Source organism: Sus scrofa, chromosome 17, assembly GCF_000003025.6.
Source record: "Sus scrofa isolate TJ Tabasco breed Duroc chromosome 17, Sscrofa11.1, whole genome shotgun sequence".
NCBI lineage: Eukaryota > Metazoa > Chordata > Mammalia > Artiodactyla > Suidae > Sus > Sus scrofa.
Window position 1 is genome coordinate 62,009,530 of NC_010459.5, and position 21,741 is coordinate 62,031,270.

The 21,741-nt window shown below is 60.8% G+C and overlaps 1 protein-coding gene across 1 annotated transcript in view; it reads left to right on the forward strand.

Annotated features, from left to right (window-relative positions):
- Nucleotides 1-21,741, forward strand: part of NTSR1 (neurotensin receptor 1) — a 48,699-nt gene that overhangs the window by 19,929 nt on the left and 7,029 nt on the right. The window contains exons 2-3 of the mRNA XM_021078238.1: nt 17,996-18,197; nt 21,542-21,632. Of these exons, the coding sequence (XP_020933897.1) occupies nt 17,996-18,197; nt 21,542-21,632 (293 nt within the window). The remainder of the gene's footprint in view (nt 1-17,995; nt 18,198-21,541; nt 21,633-21,741) is intronic.

Genomic DNA, 21,741 nt, shown 5'->3' on the forward strand with positions numbered 1-21,741 from the left:
CCCCGCCCCTCCCCTCCTGACAACGGTCAGAGAGATGCTGTCGGCCTGTCTGTCCGGGCTGCCCAGGAGTCGGTGCCGACATTCGACGGTGCCCAGACACGTGCCCAGCGGCCTCTCCCAGCCTGCAGCCCAGGGAGTCGCCCAGGTCACCGTCTCTGTTCTGCCTGCAGCCTGCAGGAGAGGTTGGGTCGGGAGGGACGGTAGCTCCTGGACAGCAGTGTCAGCAGGAGGGGGCCCAGGAGGAGTCCAGCCTCAGCCCCATCCCACTGGAGCCCCCGAGGCTGTCCCTCCCGGAGGCGGGCTGGGCTGTCACCCTCACAGCCGGCACCTCTGGGCCGGGAGTGACACAGGTCATAGGGGTCCCGCAGCAGGACCAGCACCTGCAGCCAACCACGGCCCTCCCTGTCCCCGTGGAGGACGTACCCTCGGCCAGGTCCCTGCCCAAGCCCAGCCTGCAGCAGCAGCGTTCAGCGAGTCCCTGACATGTCCCAGTAGCCAGGGTGGAGCTCAGGCTCATGGATCAGGAGGCTGGCAGCCATGCACCCAGGGGAACAGCGGGTGGCAATGAGTCGGGGAGGGGCAGCTGTGGTGACGTCCACAGGGGCAGGGGCACCTCTCAGGCAGAGGACCTGAGCACCCCACCCACTTCCCCACCCAGCCCTCCCTGCCCTGGTCCCAGGGATAGAGGGACAAGCATGGCGCCTGCATCCTGGGCTGCTGTGACAACGCCCGGAGCCTCAGCCCTCGGCCGGGGCAGCACCTGAGAGGCCCCCACCGGGCAGCTCTGCTCTCACGGCTCAGCTTCCTCATCCGAGGGGTGAGGGCAGAGCTCACCCCGCCCAGGTCTCCAGGCCTGGGTGCCAGGCAGTGGGACCCACAGGGAGGGAGGCTGTGGGGGAGGGGGGTCCCCTGGACGATAGGAAATGGAATCAGGGCCAGAGGGCTCATCCCGGGGCCAGCTGACTCTGCGCGGGGACGTCCCATGACCCTTCTGGGGAGGCAAGTTCAGCCCAGTGGGGCGGGGGGCTGAGGGGGGTGACCCATCTCAAGTGCTCGGGACTGGGGGCTTCCTGGGAGGTGGGACGTCGAGTTCCAACCAGGAGTCGGAGGCAGGCGACCCGGGACTGGGGGCCCCCCTTTTGCGACTGGCTGATGTCACTGAGCGTGACGTCCTCGAGGTCCGTTCGTGTTTGGCAGGTGACAGAAAGTCTTCCTTTTAAGGCTGAATGCTATTCCACTTGCGGACACGCTGCCTTCTCCTCGCCCGGCCCTCGGTGGAGGCACACGGCGCCGCCTCCGCCTCCTGGCCACTGTGACCAAGGCTGCTGTGGACACCGGTGTGCACCCCGCTTCCTGAGACCCCGCTTTCCATTCTTTGGGGTTTATACCCAGAGGCGGAATTGCCTGGGGCAATGTTTTCCGTCTTCTTGAGCACGTGGTGGACGGATTTCCACAGCGACTCAACCGCTTTGCGTTCTCGCCAGCCGTGCACGAGGTTCCAGTTTCTCCGCATCCTCAAGGACGTCATTTTCTGTGTCCCTTTTTCTTCGCAGTCGTCCCGGTCGGTCGTGTAAAGCAGCATCGCTCTGCGGTTTCGAGCTGCCGTTTTCCTGATCCGTGACGCCGAGCCTCCTCTCTCGTGCTCATTGGCCATCTGCGTATCTTCTTCACAGAAATGTCTGTTCCAGTCTTTGGTCCATTTGTAACTGGTTTTTTTTTTTTTTTTTGGTTGTTGAGTTTTCAGAATTCTCTATGTATTATGGATATTACTCCCTCAGACCTATGAACAAATCTTTTATCAGATGTGTGTTTTGAAAATATTTCTTCCCAGTCTGTGATTTGTCTTATTCTCTCAACAGTGCCTTGCAGAGCAAGAGTCTTAATTCTAATAAATCCAGCTCGTTCTTTTTTTTCTTTCCTTCATGGATCAAACTTCTGTTGTTCTGTCCAAAACTCATGGCCGAACCCACGCTCACCTAGATTTTTCTCCTTTGTACTTCCTTATCTGACAGTTCTCTTGTTGTGCAGTTTGCACTTAGGTCCAGCATCCGTTTTGAGTTACTTGTCTAAGGTTCAAGGCCTGTTTTGGACACACGGATGTCCAGTTGTCCCGGCACCGTTGGTTGAAAAGACTACCTCTCCTCCGTTGAATTGATGTGCTCCTTTGGCGGAGCTCAGTGGACTGCATTTTGAGGACCTAGTTCTGGCTGTTCTGTTCCACTGGTCTCTCTGTCTGTCCCCCGCCAGTGCCCTGCGGAACTGCTGCCTTTATAGTCAGTCCTTGGTTCTTCAGTACCGTGTTGTCTACTCTGGGGCTTCTGCCTGCTCTCCATTCAAACTTCAGAATCGGTTCATCGATATCCACAAAATAGGGAGTTCCTGTCATGGCGCGGCAGAAACAAATCCGACTAGGAACCATGAGGTTGCGGGTTCGATCCCTGGCCTCACTCAGTGGGTTAAGGATCCGGCGTTGCCATGAGTTGTGATGTAGGTCGCAGACCCGGCTCGGATCCCGCGTGGCTGTGGCTGCGGTGGAGGCCGGCAGCTACAGCTCCGATTCGACCCCCAGCCTGGGAACCTCCATGTGCCGCGGCTGCAGCGCTAAAAAGACAAAAGACAAAAAATGAAATAAAATTAAAAAATCCACAGAATACCTAGTGGAGGTTTTGCTGGGGATTGGGTTGAATCTATAGGCGAAGTTGAAGAGAACTGAAACCTCACCCGTCCGGAGCCGTCCTGGCCAAGAGCATGGACGCTCTCTCTGTCGATGTAGGTGTTCTTTTAATTTTATTAGAGTTTCGTCATTTTCCTTCTGCGGAGCCTGTACATACTTTGATGGAGTTATACCTGAAGTACTTCTTTTTGGGGTGCTAGCTGCGAGCAGGAGCTGGGCGGGGCGCCCTGGACACGCGTCCCCGCCCTGTGCCTGCCAGCTGGGTGACAGGACCGCCCTCGGCCTCGGTTTCCCGGTCGGGGCTGAGGTTGAGGCCACGGTGGGCTGGCATCTGTAGGTCACTGAAAGCCCCTGTGTCGGGACCTGTCCCCTCTCCAAGCGGGTGTCTGGACTTCCCTCACAGGGGGCTTTAACGGGTGGTGGAAACAACTCAGGCTCCGTTAGCTCTGGTTCAAAAGGAGGGTCTTTAATGGACCTCCACGTTACTGGGCCTTCGACCTGCTGGGAGCACACGCGTGATTTTATCCCACGAGCAGGGGGAGGCGCGAGGCCCATCACAGGGTGGGGGACGCCGAGGGCCGGCCCGGCCATGCAGGGGCCGCTGGGGAGAGAACCCGGCCCCCACGTCCTGTTGGGTGATGGTCGGGGAGCCAGGTGTGCACGCAGTGGGTCCTGGGGGCGCACAGCCTCATCCACTCCCACGGCCGGGCTGAGGTCTAAGGGAGCCCTCGGTCTAGACAGCCCCACGCAGCCACCTTTAGTTTAGGAAGAGCAGGTCCGTCCACACGGCGCCCCTGGCCCTACTCTGCCCACCCCCATGTCTGACTCACCTCCTGCCTGTGGGGTCACGGTGGGGCGGCCGGGCCTGCGGACGCTGCTGTGAAAAGGGGCTCCTCATGGCTGCGTGGGCCTCAGGCCGATGTGGACGCGTCCCATCCCTGTGAGAGGCGTGGGGCCCGGGGAGCCGCGGAAAATACATGGGTATCACGCAGCCATGAATATTCATGCAAGCCATCGACGTGCAAATCCCCAGTAATTTAAATGTCGTCAACAGTGTGTGGCTGTCTTTTCGGGATAAGATCTGTCAGAGAAAATGAATCTTGATTTACCGCTCTAGCAGGGAAGCTGCCTCCGCGGCCATGTCCTCCTCAGCCTGCCCGAGGCACCTTCGTGGGACCAGCCTTCAAAGTCTCAGCTCCAGGGGGGCAAAAATGAGCACTAAGCTGATGCTGGCCCCCACTCCCCTCCGTGGGCTGTGAGTACCGCCGTGGGGACACCAGTGTCCCCTGCATAGGGACACTCCAGGCTCCCCACGTGTGGTCACGGCATGGGTGCCGGGGTCCGGGTGGGAAGAGGAGTTTCAGAAGGCACAGCTTCCACCGACTGGCTCAGGCCTCTCACGAGATGATGCAGGGGGCGGCCGGGGAGGTCACAGTGTGGTGGTCCCACCTTTGAGAAGCAGGGGACCCCACCCTCTGATGGCCGCTCTTACCTGGGGTCTCGGCTGATCAGGGAGAAGGATCTGAGCTGGGTGAGCAGGGCTCGCACGAGGGTCAGTGCTGTGGGGGGGTCAGCACTGAGCAGGTGCTCGTGTCACGGATGATGGTTTGAGAGCCAGCTCTGACCCCGCGGTCACTCCCCGGGCTGGGGGCTCTCTCAGCTGCACCCATTTATGGGTGAGGAGACCGCGGCTTGGGGTGGGGGAAGCCCCTTGCTCAGCTCGGCAGCCAGGGTGGCCATGGGAGCCCGTCTGCCTCTTATCCCCATGCTCCCCGCCCCTCCCGGCATCCTGTCCTCTGACCCTGGCTCCTGGACATAACTCTCGTTCGTTTCTGGGGCAAGAGAGGCGGGTACCTTCCCTGGGGGTGCCCTGTGCACCCTCCCTCTCCAGGAAATCTTGGGGTCCTTGATGCCTCACGGGGGTGCAGAGAAAGCCAAGATCTGTTGCTGGAACCCGGGGCCCCAAACCCAGACTGCCCAGGGGGGCCCTTCTAGGGTGTCCCCCAGAGGGGCTTGCTGCCCATGTTCTTATGGCAGCTTTGTTTTTTAGCACAACCTTTTTACGGCTCGTTTTAAATGAATGACTCCCCCTTGAGTGTGTGCAGATTCCAATGCATCCTGTTTGGGGGGTGACGCCATGCTGACCAGAGAGGGACCAGGGGACGGCCAGCACCATGGGCCGTGGGGGGGACGCCACCTGGAAACCGTTCTGCAGGGCTTCTCAGAAGACCTCGAGCGGCCCTGTGCAGTGGTGCGGTGGCCACTTTGAATCCTGGGGAACTTTCCGTGTAAACTACACGCCGGTGATTCCAGGGAGTTCGTTTGAGGGGGGAATGTACTCATGTCTGTATAATGGGAGCAGGTGGAAGGATAATATTTTGACTGTATTGAGCTAAAGTGCAGTAATGAAATTATTTTCACCTGATTCTACTTTATTACTGCAGCCGCTGGAACGTTTTAAATCGGTTACAGCAGCAGAGATTTCGCTGTTCCATCCACTGCAGAGCAGAATTGCTCTAACTGCCCAGACACGGCCCCCAAGGAAGCAGCCTGTCTGCACACAGAAGGCTCCTGGGTGCTTGGGGCCATTTTCCAGAGCCCGCCCAGGCCTCCCCCAGGTCAGGGGTCCCCATGTGAAGACAGCTCATCCCTCCCTTTGCCAGCCGTTCCAGACAGAATGTTTGTATCCCCCCCAAATACATGTGCTGAAACACTGCCCCCCAAAGCGACGGCATTAAGGTGAGGCCTCTGTGGGGTGATGCGGGTGGGAGGGCCGAGCCCCCGTGATGACCCGAGGGCCCCTCGCATGAAGGCGGCCTCACCAGGGCCGTCTACGCAGGCAGCGGCTCTTAGCCTGCAGCCTCCAGAGCTGTGCGAACTAGAATCCGTTGTTTATAAGCCGCCGGGTCCTTGGTGCTTTGGTAGGACAGCCTGGGCAGTCGGCCACGCATTTATTTGTTCGTGCACACGGTGTGTGAGTGGCAGGGGGGCACCGGGCTCTCTTCCCACCGTGCCAACTGGGTGGGGGCGGGGGTTGCCAGCAACCAAGAGGCAGACCCCCGACCCCGCCGTGCGGCAGGGGCAAGGGACCGCCCTCCCTCGGCCTGGGCGCCCTCACCTGCTGGGCGCGGGCGGGGCCGGGCGGGGAGCTCGCGGCGCCCAGACCGGCCCCATTCACAGTTATGCAAATCGCCGTAATTGCGGGCGGGAGGCGGGGCCGGAAGCCGGGGCCGCGGGAGGGGCTGGAGGCCCGTCTGCTCCGCGCCCGGCCGCCCGCGGTGCAGCCGGATGGCGCTTCTGCAGCAAAAACCCAACGTCAGCGGCTTGACACGCTCCCAGGCTGACAAATGAACCGATTACGCCTTTGTGACAAGCACAGAGTTAGGAGGGAGATGAAATTCCTTTCGTGGGCGGAAGAGCGGAGAACCGATGCGGAGGAAGAGGCCCCCGCCGCGATGCCCGAGGCAGGGACCAGCCCCACCTCCTCCAGGCAGTCCCCTCCCCGCGGGGCTGCCTGGGGGCGGATAACCGCGCGGCTGACTCCATCCGCCCGCGCTGCTCAGACGGACCAGGCTGGGGGCTTCTCACAGCGGATGAGCGTCTCTCGCAGCCCCGGGAGCTGGACGGCCAGGATCCAGGAGCCTGTACGGGCGGGTCCTCGCTGTCCTCACGTGGTGGGGGGGCGGGGCGGAAGGGCCTCTGATGCCCCCTTGCAGCCCCCCGTCGTGACCGCATCACCTCCCAGAGGCCCCGCCGCTTAACACATCACCCTGGGGGTTAGGGTTCAGCGTGTGAATTCGGGGGGGGGGCACCCACTGGGCCCACAGCAGAGTCGCCCCTTCTGTGTAACGTGGGCGAGTCACCTCCTCAGGTTGGAGGGAGGTAAAGAGGTAACATAAGGTAAATATGCAGGTGGGAGGGCGTCCCAGGGACCTTGGCTGTTTCCTCCCTGGTAGCCGGTGAGGCTGTGAGTCCGGGCGCAGGGACCCTGGAGATGGGGGGGGGCGGCGAATGGCGAAGCTGTCCGGACACCGGGGCTCCAGCTGACCCCTGTTGACTCCTCAGAGCGCTCTTCAGAGGCGTCTGGGCTCAACACCGAATTCGGATTCCACGTTCCACCACTCTCTTCATTAGAGGCTAATTTTCAGAGCCTGGTAATTATCGTCTAAATCTGCCAACTTTCATCCCCCAGCAGAAACCGGTGTGCAGTGACTGTAAAAGGCTGGGTGCTAGCCTTCCTTTTCAAGGTTCAGTTTACACGCTGCTGGTTTTTCAGGAAGTGGGACCCACGGGTCAGATGCTCAGGTCAGACTCGCTGATGAGCGTCTCTTCCCGAGAAACAAAAGTAAAAGTGAGCTGCGGCCCCGGTGCTCCTGACCCCACTATGCAGGTGCCGGGAAGGGGTGGGACACCAGGGGAGGCACCTTTATGAAGCCAGCCCCCAGCTGGGGGCTGGCAATCTTCCATGGAAACAGTCTGTAAAGAGATGGGAAACCAGTCCCCAAGTTCTGGGGGTGGGGTAGCCGAGTCGGCCACACAGACGATCTCTGCCCACCATCCCCACCCAAAGGTGACCTCCTGCCTCATGGGGCTTCTTGCTGGTGCCTGGGGGGTGGGGATGGGGTGGTTGTATTTTATTTAAGCAAGAAGGGTCTCCCTCCAAGGAGAAAATGCAGTGATGGGACAGATAAGTAAAAAACGCAGAGTGCTATAAGGCTGTGTATCAGCTAGCTTCTGCTGCATAACAAACAGCCCCAAACATCTTGGCTTAAAACAAGAGCTATTTATTTGCTTGGGATCTGTTGGATGGCAGTTTGGACCAGCTCAGCCCATCTCAGGTGAGGTCAGTCATGTGACTTCAGTCATCCTGTGGCTGCACCAGGCCTGGATGGGTCAGAGATGGTCGCATTCACCTCTCTGGAGGTGGGTGCTGGCTCTTGCCAGGGCTTCCTCACGTGGCACAAAGCATAAGGCGTGGCTCAGGAGGTGCATGCTAACACTTCCGCTGCATTTCACTGGTCAGCCGGCCCTGTCGAGGGGTGGGCCGCAGCCCCCACCTCCCTGAGAGAAAAGAGGCCTAGTCACATGGCAAAGGTGGGCACCCAGGGTGGGGGCAACCCTTGGCTTCCTTGAAGGCCACCTGAAGTTAGTGGCCATTTTAAAGCCATCAGAGTTCCCATGGTGGCCCAGCGGTTAACGAACCCAACTAGGATCCATGAGGATGCGGGTTCGATCCCTGGCCTCGCTCAGTGGGTTAAGGATCCAGTGTTACCACGAGCTATGGTGTAGGCCTCAGTTACAGCTTAGATCTCACATTGCTGTGGCTGTGGTGTAGGCTGGCAGCTGTAGCTCTGATTCAACCCCTAGCCTAGGAACCTCCATATGCTGCGGGTGGAGCCTTGAAAAGCAGAAAGGAGAAAAAAAAAAAAGAGAAAAATCAAAGCTGTCAGAGAAAAGTCACCTGGCAGTGGAGGGGCCAGTATGGATCGAGGGCGGGGGCACGAGGTTGCACTGAAAGGGCTGCAGTAAATGCAGCTGGACCTCCAGATACCAGGAAAGAGGCTGCAGTTGGCGCCCAGGCTGATGGCGGGAGATGCGTGTCCACACTGGGAGCAAAGGGCTGGCCTCCGGTGTGGCCAGAGCTGCTGGGAGACCCTAACCCTAGGGGGCTTTTGCACCCACCTCAAGAGCAAACGGAGGCCCTGAGGTTTCCCCCAACGCCACCCCCGGCGTCTCCCCAGTGTCTGCAGGTCGCCCTTACCCAGGCTCGGCTGGGAGATGCCTCCACACTGCAGTTTACCCTGTGATTCTGCAGAAGGGAAAACTCCCATTTCATGAATGCCTTGTACTGAAGGGTGAGTCACACTTTTTTGGGGGGCGAGGGAGCTGGCAGCTCTGGGTGTCTCCGCTGAAATTTAGGATGCCAATAGCGGCAAAGACACTTGCACCGGGGTTACTGAGGTGGGAGACCCGCCTCCGCTGGGAGCTGCTGCACCGCCCAGCATGTGCTCCAGGGGCCCTGAGAGGCCCAGGGTCTAATGGGATCTCCTCTAGGTATCACCCTGGCTGCCTCCTGCCTGCCCTCACCCCCACATCCACCCAACCCAAGTCCTGCCCCGGCCCCCCAGTCCCTCCAAACCCTCCATGTGTCCATCCCTGCAGGCGCCCCCTGGGGACCTGGGCCCCTCCCTGCCTGCCCCACCCCCACCCCCAGGCCATATCCACAGAGCTCTCCCTGAAATGCAAAGGCACCTGCAGCCAGTCCCCCCACCCCACCTCCCCCCACTTCACCCCTCCCCCTCCTCCGTGGCCTGACCCCCACCCCAGGCCCCCAGGGTCTCTCGTGCTCCCTTCCTTCCCAGCCCCACCGGTGCCCCTCATCCCTCGACCGCACCTCATGCTCACCTCCGCGTTGGTCCACCTGTCCACCCCTCGCCTCAGTCTGTGTGCAGAGCACCTCGCAAACAGCAGGTGCTCAATAAACGCTTGTGACGTTTAGACGAGGTGGGCCTACATGGTGCACTCAGGGGATGGAGGATGGAGCGCGGAGGACAGGCGGGTGGTCTGTGGTCATCCGAAGGGAGGGTGCAGGCCAAAAGGGCTGGAACCTTCCAGAGCAGGCGCAGGGCCTGTCCCTGCTTAGGTCTCCGGCTCCCAGGCTGGAGGAAGCCGGTGCCCTGGGCTCGTCTCCAGGTAATCGTCACAGGAGACCTGAGCAGCACAGCCTCACTTCCTGAAACTGCCCCCTGCTGCCCTGCTGTCCCGCAGGGGACGCCTGGAAAGCTGCAGTCCTGGCTCTCAAGCGGGGACGCCTGGAAAGCTGCAGTCCTGGCTCTCAAGCGGGAGCCATCAGCCCCGCTCTGGGCCTCGGGCTCAGACTGTCAACAGCGCTCCAGGTACCCCAGGCCTTGGTCGGGCGGGGCAGGAGCCAGGAGCTCGTCTGCCCTGGTGCCTCAGTGGTGCAGCAGGCGCTGCCCTTGATCCCGAGGGTTGGGGCCTTCGAGGTGAACCAGCCACCCACCGCCTCTTCATGAGCAGCAGGCAGGCCAGCATGAAGGTGCACTAAGTGTCACTTCCCGGGGGCTGGTCAGCTTGGCCAGAAACTAGAAGCAAACGCTGGCCGGGTGGCTGAGTCCCCTCCCCCTCAGGGGCCTGGGGAGCGTGGGTGGCCGCCCCCAGCCCCCCTCCCTCACACCAGCCACTCAGCTCTGGGTCCACTAATCAGATTCACCTAAAGCAGGGACCGAGCACTAATTCTATTGAAAGGAGCTGAGATGCTGGGTACGGGACCAGATGTCCACAGGAGCGAGTGACCACTCTGCCATGGACGGTAATTCACAATTGGGAAGGAACAGGATATTTGCTAAGCTGCCCACACAATTACACAGCAAGAAAACCCTGGAAATGGCAGGGCTGGAGACTGAGTTGCCAGTGACAGGCATGCTCTGTCGAGCTGCCGGCCCCAGATTGAGCCTGGGCTTCCCGCTGCAGCTGGGGGCACAGCTTCCTAAGCGCTTTCTGAAATGTTCCCATCCCTGGCCTGGACCTCAGCCCTGAGAGCCCAGTGGTGCCCAGTCCTGCAGGACCCACTCTCGGGCACGGCTGGGGGATTTGCACAATTCCATGGAAGTCCAGCCGGCTTTTGATTAAAACCAAGTCTCCAGGTTTTCCTGGCATAGACCAGAGAACATTCTGGATGACTTGACTTCCTTCAAGGCACCCTCGGAGCCTCCAGAAAACGCTGTGCCGAGCCGGCCCCCCTTTTAATCCTGAGTCACATCGGGGCTCCACACAGTAGAAAAACACAAGCGAAAGGCTTGGGGACCTGCCCACAGGGGCTTTTGTTTGGCAGGGGGATGAGCAGCAGCCAGTCCTTACAAACTGGGAGCCATCCTGCAAGGTAGACTTGGTCACACCAAGGTGGTCACTGTCCTAGTGTGAGGCGCGTGGGGACGAGAGCTGGGCTTTGCCCCCCGTGGGCGGGTCTCGTGTCAGGTGCCCAGCAGGACACCCTCCTGCCTGCAGTCTACGAGGCACGGAGGTGGGGGCTGCGCCCGGGGCCAGACTCCACCCCCCTGCCCTGCACCTGTCCTTGTCAAGATCTGGGAGAGCCTGGTTTGCTGCTGCTTAGCAGATGTTCCGCTGATGTGAACATTCTCATAGCTTTTCAGCCAACAGATGTTTGAAAAGCCAGCAAATGAGCCTTCAGCCCACAGACGGTTTCTGTGCCGTTTTGAGAAGGGCTGGCATGACCGAAATGGGACTTGCCAGCCCAGCTGCCATGCCCAGGGTGGTTCACAAGCATGCCACACAACTCACAGCCAAGGCCAGGGCCCCAGCACCTGCCCAGTGAGCTGCTGAGGGGAGGGGTCCCGTGCTGTCCCCCGTCAAGGATGGCACCCCCGGTGCAGGCGGAGGGGCAGGCATGTTGGGAAGGCCGTTCCCTAATCTGATTGAGGGTCTCCCGCCAGCCAGCTGGTGCCAGCGCTGCCGCACAGCCGAGAGCAGACAGGATGTGACTGCAGGCGTGGGGGGGAGTGAGGGGGCTTCTGCTTCGCCAGGTTCACTCTCTGGCTGCGGCCTCTGTGGCTCCAGCCGTCTGGGAGGGGAGAGGCTCCCGCGTGTAGGGCGCCTGGCTGCATGGGCAGCCCGGGGCTTGGAGGGGGCCTCCTGCAGGGCTTACAGGCTGCTCACTGGCCCCTGTCAGAGGATAGGCAAGGTCTGGGGACTGGGGCCGGGGTGGAGCGTTCCCTGCTGGCCCCAGCTCCCAGCTGGCTCAGGACTCCTGCTCTCTCACCCCAGTCCTCCGACCCCCAGCTCCTGCCGGCCGGTTCTCTCTCCCTACGGGGGCAGCCCCTCTGCTCGCTGGGCACTGTCCGCGGTGCTGAACCCCGAGGATCCCTGTGGCATGAGCGTTCTCTCCCGAGTCGCTGGCCACTCTGGTCCACCCTCTCCCAGAAATTCTGAACCAGAAGAGCACAGGGGCCAAGTGGAGCAGAAAAGAGATGAAAGAAAGGAGAGACTAACGGACAGAGGTTCCGTCCCCAGAGATCACCCACGAGTCATGGCCTTTGACTGCAAGTTCTCCAAGGTTTGCAGTTACCCAAAGTGTCCCCATGGGAAGTTGGTGGGGCGTGCACCCACAAAGCTTTGCTGGTGAGGCTGCATCACCCCTCTCTGGCCCACCATCCCCGGGTGCTCCGTTCCCCTGCTCTCTGCTTGTGGAGCCGCCCCAGGACGCGGGCGGGAGGCAAGCGCTGGGCTGTGTCGGGCTGGCTGTGGGCTTTTTCCATAAAATGAGAACAGTAGCGTCGATGTGCACATTCCATGAGGTGACACGGGCAGGGCGCTGAGCCTGCGTGTGGCTCGTGGAAAGCGCTGTGCGAAGGGTTAAGTAAAGGGCGTGTGTCCACGAGAAGGTGCTGTGAGCAGCCGAGGCCAGTGCCCAGAAGCAGCCAAGCTAAGCCCCAAGCGGCACACGGTCTCCGGAGCCAGGGCGGCTTTTCGGGCGCTGAGACGGCCTGTCTGGGGCCTCGGACCGCCCGCGGGAGGGCAGGGGTCCCCCCTGGAGGCAGCTGCTGGGTGTCTCGGACACTCCAGTCTGCAGTCAGAGCTGATCTGACCACAGGTCGGCGGGGCCCTCGAGCTGGTCTCCTGGGTGACAGATCCCAGCAGCCTCCTAGGTGCCCATGAGATACAGGGTAACAGAGGGCTGGGAGTCACCTCAGATGACACTGGCCCTGGAAGGGTCTGGGCTGTCCCTTTGAAGGACCCTTTCTGCCCTCTGGTCCTGGTGTCCCACCTCTGAAAGGAGGGCGGAGGCGCTCAGGACCAGTCCCCTCCACCTCCCCTGAGCTGGGGGGCCGGGGGTGGTGGTGTGCGGGTCTCTTGTCACCATGGGGCAGGGACTCAGCCACCTGTCACAGGACAGGCCGTCCCGGGCGTAGAGCTGTCTCCTTACTCCAGGGAGGCGTTGGCTGCTCTTTGCCCACGCTTTTCACTAAACCATGACCGTGCCCCGTCCCCGCCTGTCATTCTCGGTGGGGACAGTGCCCCTTGGTGTGGATGCGTCATAGCTTAACCAGCCCGCGTGGTGGGCATGGACGTGTTTCCTGAATTTTTTCCTTTGGAGCAAGCCTGTCCCTGTGCTGAGTGGCAGTGACACGCAGGGTCTCTGGAGTGACTTGACCTCCATCGCTGTTCTGCCCTCGGCGGGGCCAAGAGGCAGGGGGCTCAGCGTTTGCTGGGTCTGAGGAGGTTCATATCCAGATAGTGGAAGGGGCTGGTCCCTAAAGCCTGGGCCTGGCCGGGCTGGTGCCCTGCTGGGGACGCTCACTCAGCAGGGCTGGGACAGGAAGCTGCTTCCCGCTGCCCGCCCCCCGCCCCCCAGCAGCCTCAGCAGCTGGTGTTCTAGCCACTGGGTTTTGCAAACACCCTGAGCAGTATTTTGCACCTTCCCACACAGGCGGGCTGGTTGCTGCGCTGTGAATGCTTGTGGAGTCCGGGGGCTGTCTCTTTACCTAAACACAGTGGGATCAATTAGAGAGAGGGGCCAGTACAAACCAAGCCATTGCTCCTCGGGGGAGGGTAGACCGGGCGGAAGGAGGAGGCAGAGGCTTTGCCCCTGCGGCCGGGTCGGGGGCCAGGCCGGGCCGGGTGCATCCCCACACAGTCTGCAGGCTCCGTGGGCTCAGCCCGCCCTCCCGACAGCCCTGTGTCCTGTTCCACCTTCTTACCTTGTTGAAGTGCCCACTCTCCCTCCCTCCCTCCCAGAATGACAGATGCTGGAGGGCAGAGACCCGGCCGAGTCCCCAGGCAGGACCGGCCACAGGGAAGTGCCCTCAGGGCGCCCATCCCACCTCCCAGGCTCATCCTGGGGGACGGAGCCCAAACCCTGCTCACAGCACTGAGCCCAGCCCCATCACTGTGCCCATGTTAGCAGTGAGAATGCCAAGGCCCGCGGGCCCCTCCGGGGCTGCCAGTGGACAGGCCAAGGCCCCTTCTCTGGGAGGCCGACGTCCCCAACCCCCAGGTGTCCTGCAACTTCCTGGGGATCCCAACCGAGGAGCTTTCTGTTCAGGTCAGGGCCGCAGAGCCCAGAGGTTGTGGGGGAGGGAAGGCGGCATCTAAACGTGTCGCCAGGCCCTCGGGAAACCTGTCCTCCCCCAGGCAGGCTGCCCGGAGTGGTCCAAGCTGGCCCAGTGGTCTGCTCGCCCTGTGGTGAGGTGTGCCTGGCCCCGACTCGGGGACAGAAAGGACGGGTTCTGAGATGGGATGTGCCGACACCCAGACCGCGACCTGGCCCCTCTGCCCCCGCTGCATTTGGCATCCTCCCGACTCCCTGGGGCAGGCGGTCCGCACCCTCAGCATCCTAGAGTCCGAAGTGAGGCAGGAGGGCCTGGGGCCACAGCCAAGGAGTGTGGGAGGGCAAGCTGCGACAGGAACCTCTCCTGGGACTGAAAGAATCTATCTTTATTCCACCACTTGACTTTATAGCAAAATCGTACAGCAATGCCTAAACCACTTTATTTTTAAGATTCTCACAGTATAATATACACAGTGAAAAGTCGAAGTTCTGGAGTTCCCGTCGTGGCACATAAGAAACGAATCCAACTAGGAACCGTGAGGTTGCGGGTTCGATCCCTGGCCTCGCTCAGTGGGTTAAGGATCCGGCGTTGCTGTGAGCTGTGGTGTAGGTCACAGACGCAGCTCGGATCCCACATTGCTACAGCTCTGGTGTAGGCTAGCAGCAACAGCTCCGATTTGGCCCTTAGCCCGGGAACCTCCATATGCCATGGGTGCGGCCCTAAAAGGACGAAAGACGAAAAAAAAAAAAAAAAAGGTTGAAGCTCCATGGTTCCTTCTGGCAGTCTTGTGGCTTTTATTTCAGTGATTTTTTTTTTTTTCTTTTGCTTTTTGCTTTTCTAGGGCCGCACCTGCAGCACATGGAAGTTCCCAGCTAGGAGTCAAATTGGAGCTGCAGCTGCCAGCCACAGCCACAGCCACAGCCACAGCCACAGCAATGCAGGATCCAAGCCTCATCTTCGACCTACACCACAGCTCACGGCAACCCCAGATCCCTGACCCACTGAGCAAGGCCCAGGATTGAACCTGCATCCTTATGGATACTGGTCAGATTCGTTTCCACTGCACCACAGTGGGAACTCCTCCTATTTCTGTGTTTTAATGTTTGCTCCATCTTTTTTTTTTTTTTTTTTTTTTTTGAGATCTCTATAAGTCAGGGTACAAGTTCAAGGAACTCATTCAGATTTTCTTAGGGGGAAGAAAGGAATATTTATTTTGCTCAAGAAACACTAAAAGTCCAGGAGCTCTGGCTGCAGGCAGGGCTGGATCCAGGAGTTCACCGTTATCAGGGCACTCTTTTTTCACCTGTGCTGTCTTCATTCTTAAGCAGGTCCATAAGGTGGGAAAATAGCACCAAAGGCCACAAAGGCAGTTTCCCACTCAGCAGGCCCCTGCAAAGTGGGGTCTCTTTCCTGAACAGAGGGCCTGTGGCTGGTCCTCACAGAACAGATGTGATTGAGGCGCAGTGAACATGCAGCCTGTGTTTGTCCAATGAGGGCCCAGCCTGGCTTTTTGGAATGTGCCCATTGGCCAGGTCTGGAGAGGGGGCGGGCGGTTCCGGGGAAGGGGAGGGGAAGTCCTGGGACTGGGCCGTGGGTGCTGCCCAGCGGGGAGTGGGGGCAGTTCGGGCCATCGCCCACCTGCTGCGCCCACTCAGACCTCTTTCTCATCCAGCGCAGCCTCGGGCCTCTCCCTTCACTCATTTATTCGCCTCAGACTATTCTCCTTAAAGTCTCCGTCGTGCTGCCGTTGTTGCTGGTAAGGCCAATGCCTCTGGCCCTACTGACCCGACACTCTTCCTTTCCAGAACTTTCCTGGCTATTCTTAGTTGTCATTGTTGTGTTTAGTTTCATCTGAATTTTAGAGTCAGCCCATCTGCTCCCCAGTGGCCTCATGCTTTCCTGGGGCAAGGGCACGGCCCCTCCGTGCTGTCCGGAAGGGCCCGGCCGCCCTCCTGCCTTGCCCCGAGTGTGGCAACACTCTCCGTGTTTCCTGGAGATTTTGCACAGGGCTCACTCTTCTTTGCTGGGGGCAGGCTGCTCTCCTGTTCCCAGAAGTAAGGGCTAGAATGCAGGAAAGGGAGCGCAGGTGGAGCCCTGTCCATGCTGTGAGCTTTGGCAAGAGAAGGCTGACCCCTGGGGGTCAGGCGTGCCGCTGCCCTCCTCGCCCCAAAGGAACCTCGGAGGAAGCCCCATCCCGCCCCGCCGCCAGCAGTCCTGGGAGGGTTATTTCTGCGTTTTAATCTTTGCTGCATCTGGATTTTTGTGGCGCGCGATGTCTAGGTTATTGTATAAATTCCAGGAACTCGTTCAGGTTGTCGTAGGGGAGCCCGAGCCTCCTCTCCAGCCTCTGTTGGGTGGGCCTGCCGTGCGGGTTCCCTTCCTGGCTCCAGAACCTCAGGGTCAGGGTCTGGACTTCCGACTGGAGGAGCCACTGGGAGCCTCGGACCAGATCCCAAAGCCCGCCGGCCTGGGCTCCGGTCCACTGCCTGCATTCCCCGGAGGTGGCTGGTTCTGCTGCCCCCGCTCGGGAAGTACGGTGTTGTCAATGTTTTGACATTTAAAATCTGTGTTGGATACACTGGCTCTGTTTACACTGTACCCGCTGCGGTGACTCCCGAGGAGCTGGTTTGTCTCCTGCGCCGGGCAGACGTCCCCCTGCACCCCACCCAGCCCCGCCCAGGCTGCCCCTCCGCGGCACCAGCCCCCAGCGTCCCACGGAAGGTAGACGCCTAGCAGAGGTGAATGGGCACCCGGGCTCCGGACCTGCTGCTGGAGCTGGGGGTGGGGGGGTACAGAGAGAAGGGTGTCCAGTGGAGGCGGCTCCCGGGAACCCAGCGGGCGACGAGGCATGGGCACGGGGCTGGCAGGCGTGGAAAAGGCTGCTTCCCGAGGGCCCGGGCGGCCCCTGTCGGGTGTGTTTGTTTTCTAGCTTAGCAGAGTCCCATCCAAGAGGAGCCAGAGGCCTGGAGTCCTGATAAGGGGCCTGGAGCCCCATGTGGTGGGCGGGCAGGCGTGCGGCAGGCAGGGTCTGCAGAGGCCTCGGCCGGTGCCGCAAGGGAGCAGGGCGCAAGGTGCCCAATCCTTGAAACAGACTCCTGAACCCCAGGAGGCGTGGGGAGCAAACCCAAAGACGATCTGGAACCTGTCACTTCTTGGCTGCCTGGGTCTCCGTGGCCACTGCCGCATTAGCAGGACAGAGCTGGACTGTCCTCACCCTGCCGAGGCTGTCCCTGTCTTGCCCTTGGGTGGGGTGGGGGGCTCCATGCAGGACCCTCCACTCTGCTCTCAGGGCTGCGAGCAAACCTGAGCGAGGAGGCGGAGGGACAGCCTGGAGCCCAGGACGCCCAGTACAGCCCTTGGGAACTCGCAATGGGGTGGTGGTGCCTGGCCGGCCAGCGCAGGTATCTCCCCAGGTGCCCCCTTTTGCTCTTTGGCTCTGAAGCTGAATGAGCATGAGTGGCGGCAGCAGCGGGGTGGCGAGGCCCAGCTCCATCACGGGTCATGCAGCAGGTGCGCGAGCAGCAGGAGAGGCAGGGACGGCTATGTAGACAAAGAGAGCATTCAGAAGACAGCGCCGAGAGCGGTTTACACCAGAGGCTGCTACTCCGCGGTGGGGGGAGGTGGTGCCGATTCAGGGCCAGCTCCGTGGGAGGCCGGTCCCCTGCCGCCTGTCAGGGCCCCTTCAGTCCACGGGCAGGTTTGCATTCCTGTCGTGGGCAGCCTGGGCCACTTCAGCTGAGCAAGCGCCCTCAAAGGCAGGGCTCAGCCTGGTGTCACCAAGGGGCGGGGCTCCAGCTCAAGTCCAGGTCCAGCCACATCTGAGCAGGGACAGAAGCGGAGGTGGTGGAGCTGGCGGTGCCCGAAGGAAGCAGCCTTCACTGTGCTGAGAGGCAGTGGGGAGGGACTTCCTTGATGTCCTCAGGTGAGCTGTGCGCGTGCAGGACGAGCCCAGGTGGGGCTGCCTCCGTCCAGACGCAGGAACGCAGAGACCAGGCCCTTCCCCGCAGCCAGGACACCCTGGGTTTCTCTCCACACCGAGGACAGGCTGGACCCCGTGCGCGGGGCTCCCAGGAGCCTGCCAGCACCACCCCCCCCCCGAGCCAGGGCTGGGGGCGAGCAGGCGGAGGCTCAGCCCGGGACCTCCCACGGTCCAGCCCCCGGACCCGGCCGGCGGGGCGGGCGCCCGGGCAGCGTCCGGCGCCCGGGGTCTCACGGGCGCCCTCTGCCCTCGCAGGTCAACGCCCTCACGTCCTTCGTGATCCCCATGGCGATCGTCTCCGTCCTGAACTCGGTCATCGCCAACAAGCTGACGGTCATGGTCCGCCAGGCGGCCGAGCCGGGCCCCGCGTGCAGGGCCGGGGACCCGCACCGCTCCTTCAGCATGGCCATCGAGCCCGGCCGGGTGCAGGCCCTGCGGCACGGCGTCCGCGTCTTACGTACGTAACCGCTGGGCCCTGGGGCGGGGGCGCGGCAGCCAGGGGCCAGCAAGGCCGCCAGCTCCAGAGGGACACAGGCGGCCGCTTAGCCCGGGACCGAGGCGCGTGGGGCGAGGCTCCCGGCCCTGGCTCCTCCGGGGCCGGGCTGCTCTTGGTTCCTCCGCTCTCCCATGTGCATTCACGGAGTCAGCGCGTCTCCCGCATTGACCTTAAGATGGGCCGTGTGCTCACAGAGCCAGGCCGCAGCGCTGGAGTCCCCTGCATGGCAGGCAGTTGGGTGCCAGCCAGAGAGGCCCGAGTGCCGTCCCTTGGCACAGGGACCCACGTTCTAATAGGGGATGCCCAAGGCCAGCACCCCTCACAGGAGCTTGCGGGGCGGACCCTCTGCTTCTGTGCGTCGTGATGGTCCGTCCCTGTCCCTGGCGCTGGCATCATGAGAAGCGGTCCTCAGGCAGCCCGCCCCCTCCCTGCTTCCCCTGGGCCAGCCCAGCCGCCTGGCCCCCCAGGGCACCCAGCCTCGGGCCCCAGCAGCCCTCCTCCCTCTCCCCCTCAGCCCCAGGCTGCCCGGCCCTCACCTGCTTCCCAGCAGAGAAATGTCCCCAGGAATGTGACGCAGGCACCACGTGTGACTTTGAGGGTCTAGGGACCGGGTTTGGGAAAGTAGGAACTTTCTACTGTGGCTCGTAAGGAGTCCCCGCTTGGCTCGATGGGGTCAGCGGCGTCTCTGGAGAGTTGGGACGCAGATTCGATCCCCAGCCTGGCACAGTGGGTTAAGGAGCCGGGGTTGCTATAGCTGCAGCATAGGTCGCAACCGTGGCTCAGAGTTGGTCCCTGGCCTGGGAACCCCTAGGCTGCAGGGTGGCCAGATGGTGAGAGTAATTTCCATCATTTGTTACCCCAGGATTTCTACAATGCTGTCTTTTTTGCATTGCCCAGCGTGACGTGACGGCTGAGAGAGAGGCCCTGTTTTGCCTTTGGCCCCGCTAAGCTCCCGGCAGCCTCATGTCCAGGGACCTACAGCCAGCGTCCGGTGGGCAGGCCGCCGTGATCGCTTCTGCTGGCCGTGTGGGGGCGGGCTTTCCGGAACACCCCAGAGCCACCAACTCCGTTCCCACTGTTGCCAGCAGGCAGCCCCTTTGTCAGGGCCTCCCCCAGGCCTAGGGTCTCCACAGGCCCCCAGGGCGGGTCCCCTGGGCCCTCGGGAGCAGGGCAGCCGCCAAGGTGCAGGAGCCCAAACACCAGTTCCCCCAAGTCCCCCCATGTTGTCAAGGTGATGAGGCACCATCTCAGGACCCTACAGGCAGCCCGGGTGCTCCCAGGGGGTTGGCTTTTTAAGCACGAGATTCAGCGGTGGTATAATCACGAGCCCTGTGTGGCCATCACCAGCACCACCTCCCATCCTGTAGCTCTTCTCAGCTTGTAAAACTGAAACGCTACCCGCTACACACCCCCAGCCCCCACCGGCTACTCCGAATCTGACTCCCTGACGGACCGCCTCTACGGGAATCCCACTGTCCTGGGGGCTTTTGCGACTGGTTTGTGCACACGGCATAGGGTCCTTAAGGCCCATCTGTGTCATAGCCTGTGTCAGAATTTCCTTCCTTTTCAAGGCTGAGTAATATTCCGCTGTGTGGAGGCAGCTCATCTTGTCGGTCCATCATCCTCTGATGGACAGGTGGGCTCTTGCAGCTCCGTGCATAGCGCTGCTGTGAGATCCTGGTGTCTGAGTTCCTGCTTTCAATTCTCTGGGGGGGGCCCTTCCCCACGAGGAGAGTTGCTGAATCATATGTAAATTCCATTTTTAATATTTTGAGTTAAAGAATATTTTAAAACAGCCATGCTGTTTTTCTGAAGTGGCTGCACCATTTTACACTCCCGCCAATATTTCACAAGTATTTCGATTTCTCCAGATCCCCTCCCCCAAACGACCACTTTCTGGGTGTTTTTTGGGGGGATTGTAGCCATCCTGCTGCGCATGAAGTGGTACCTGACTGCACTTGACCTGGGCTTCCCCAGCCATCAGTGATGTTGAGCATCTTTCCATGTGCGTATTGGCCATTCATGCGTCTTCTTCAGAGAAACATCTGTCCAGCCCTCTGCCTGGTTTGGTTTTGGTTTTTTATTTTGCCTTTTTAAGGCTGCACTTACGGCATATGGAGGTTCCCAGGCTAGGGGTCCAACTGGATCTGTAGCCACTGGCCTACGCCACAGCCACAGCAACACCAGACCCGAGCCCAGTCTGTCCCCTACGCCTCAGCTCATGGCAGCACTGGATCCTTAACCCACTGAGCAAGGCCAGGGATCGACCCTGCGTCCTCATGGATACCAGTCAAATCCGTTTCCGCTGAGCCACAACAGGAACGCCCCCCATCTGTTTTTGAATTGGGCTGTTTGATTTTGGTCGTTGAGTTTTAGTTCCCTGCTTCTCCAGAATATTAAGCCCTGATGAGGGAGGCATATGAGGGGCAAACCTTTTCTCCCGTCCTGTAGGTCGGCTTTTCACTCTGTTAATTGTGGCTCTTCATGTCTAGTGATCCCAACGGTTTACTTACTCTTTCGTTGTCTGTGCATTTGGTGCCAGATCCAAGAAACTGTTTTCAGATTTAAACGTTATGGGAGTTCCCGTCGTGGCTCAGCGGTAACAGACCCAACTGGTGTCCATGAGGAAGAGGGTTGGATCCCTGGCCTCGCTCTGTGGGTTAAGGATCCCGCGCTGCTGCGACTGTGATGCAGGCCGGCAGCTGCAGCTCCAATTTGATCCCTAGCCTTCTATATGCTGATAGTGCAGCCCTAAAAAGACCAAAAAAAAAAAAAAAAAATTAAACGTTAGGAAGTTTGGGGCTCTATTTTCTTCCAGGAGTTGTGTGCTCTTAGCTCGTCTCTTTGGATCTTTGTCCATTTTGAGGTCCTTCTTGCAGCGGCTGAGGGTCTGGCGTCCTCTTTTCTTCTGCAGGCAGTCTTGCCAGGACGTTTGTCGAAAAGACAGCCCCTCCCCCCGAATGGCCTTGGCACCCCGGGAAAATCGCCTGACAGGGTACTATTTCTAGGTCCTCCCTTTAGGCCAGGGTCTGTGCGTCTGCCTTAGGCGGCTCCAGGCTGAGCGGCTGCAGCTTTGTGGCGGCTTCCGAAGTCTGGCAGTGGGAGCCCCCCCGCCCATGCTCTTCTTTCTCAGGACTGTTTTGGGGGGTCTTCAGGCTCCCTGGACATTCCAAATGAATTCTTCTATTTCTGGGGGGAAAACCGTCCCCAGGACGCCGCTCGATGCTGCGCGGCACATGTAGGTCGCTTTGAGCAGCGCCGTCGTCCTCACGGTGTCCCCGGGCCTCCCCTCCCCCGTGTTGCAGGTGCCGTGGTCATCGCCTTCGTGGTCTGCTGGCTGCCCTACCACGCGCGGCGCCTCATGTTCTGCTACATTTCCGACGAGCAGTGGACCCCGTGAGTATGGAGCCCGGGTGGGGGCTCGAGCCGCGCCATGCTCCCCGGCACCGGCGGGGGTGGGGGGTGGGGGCGCATCCGGTGGCCCTCGGGCGAGCCTGCGACGGGA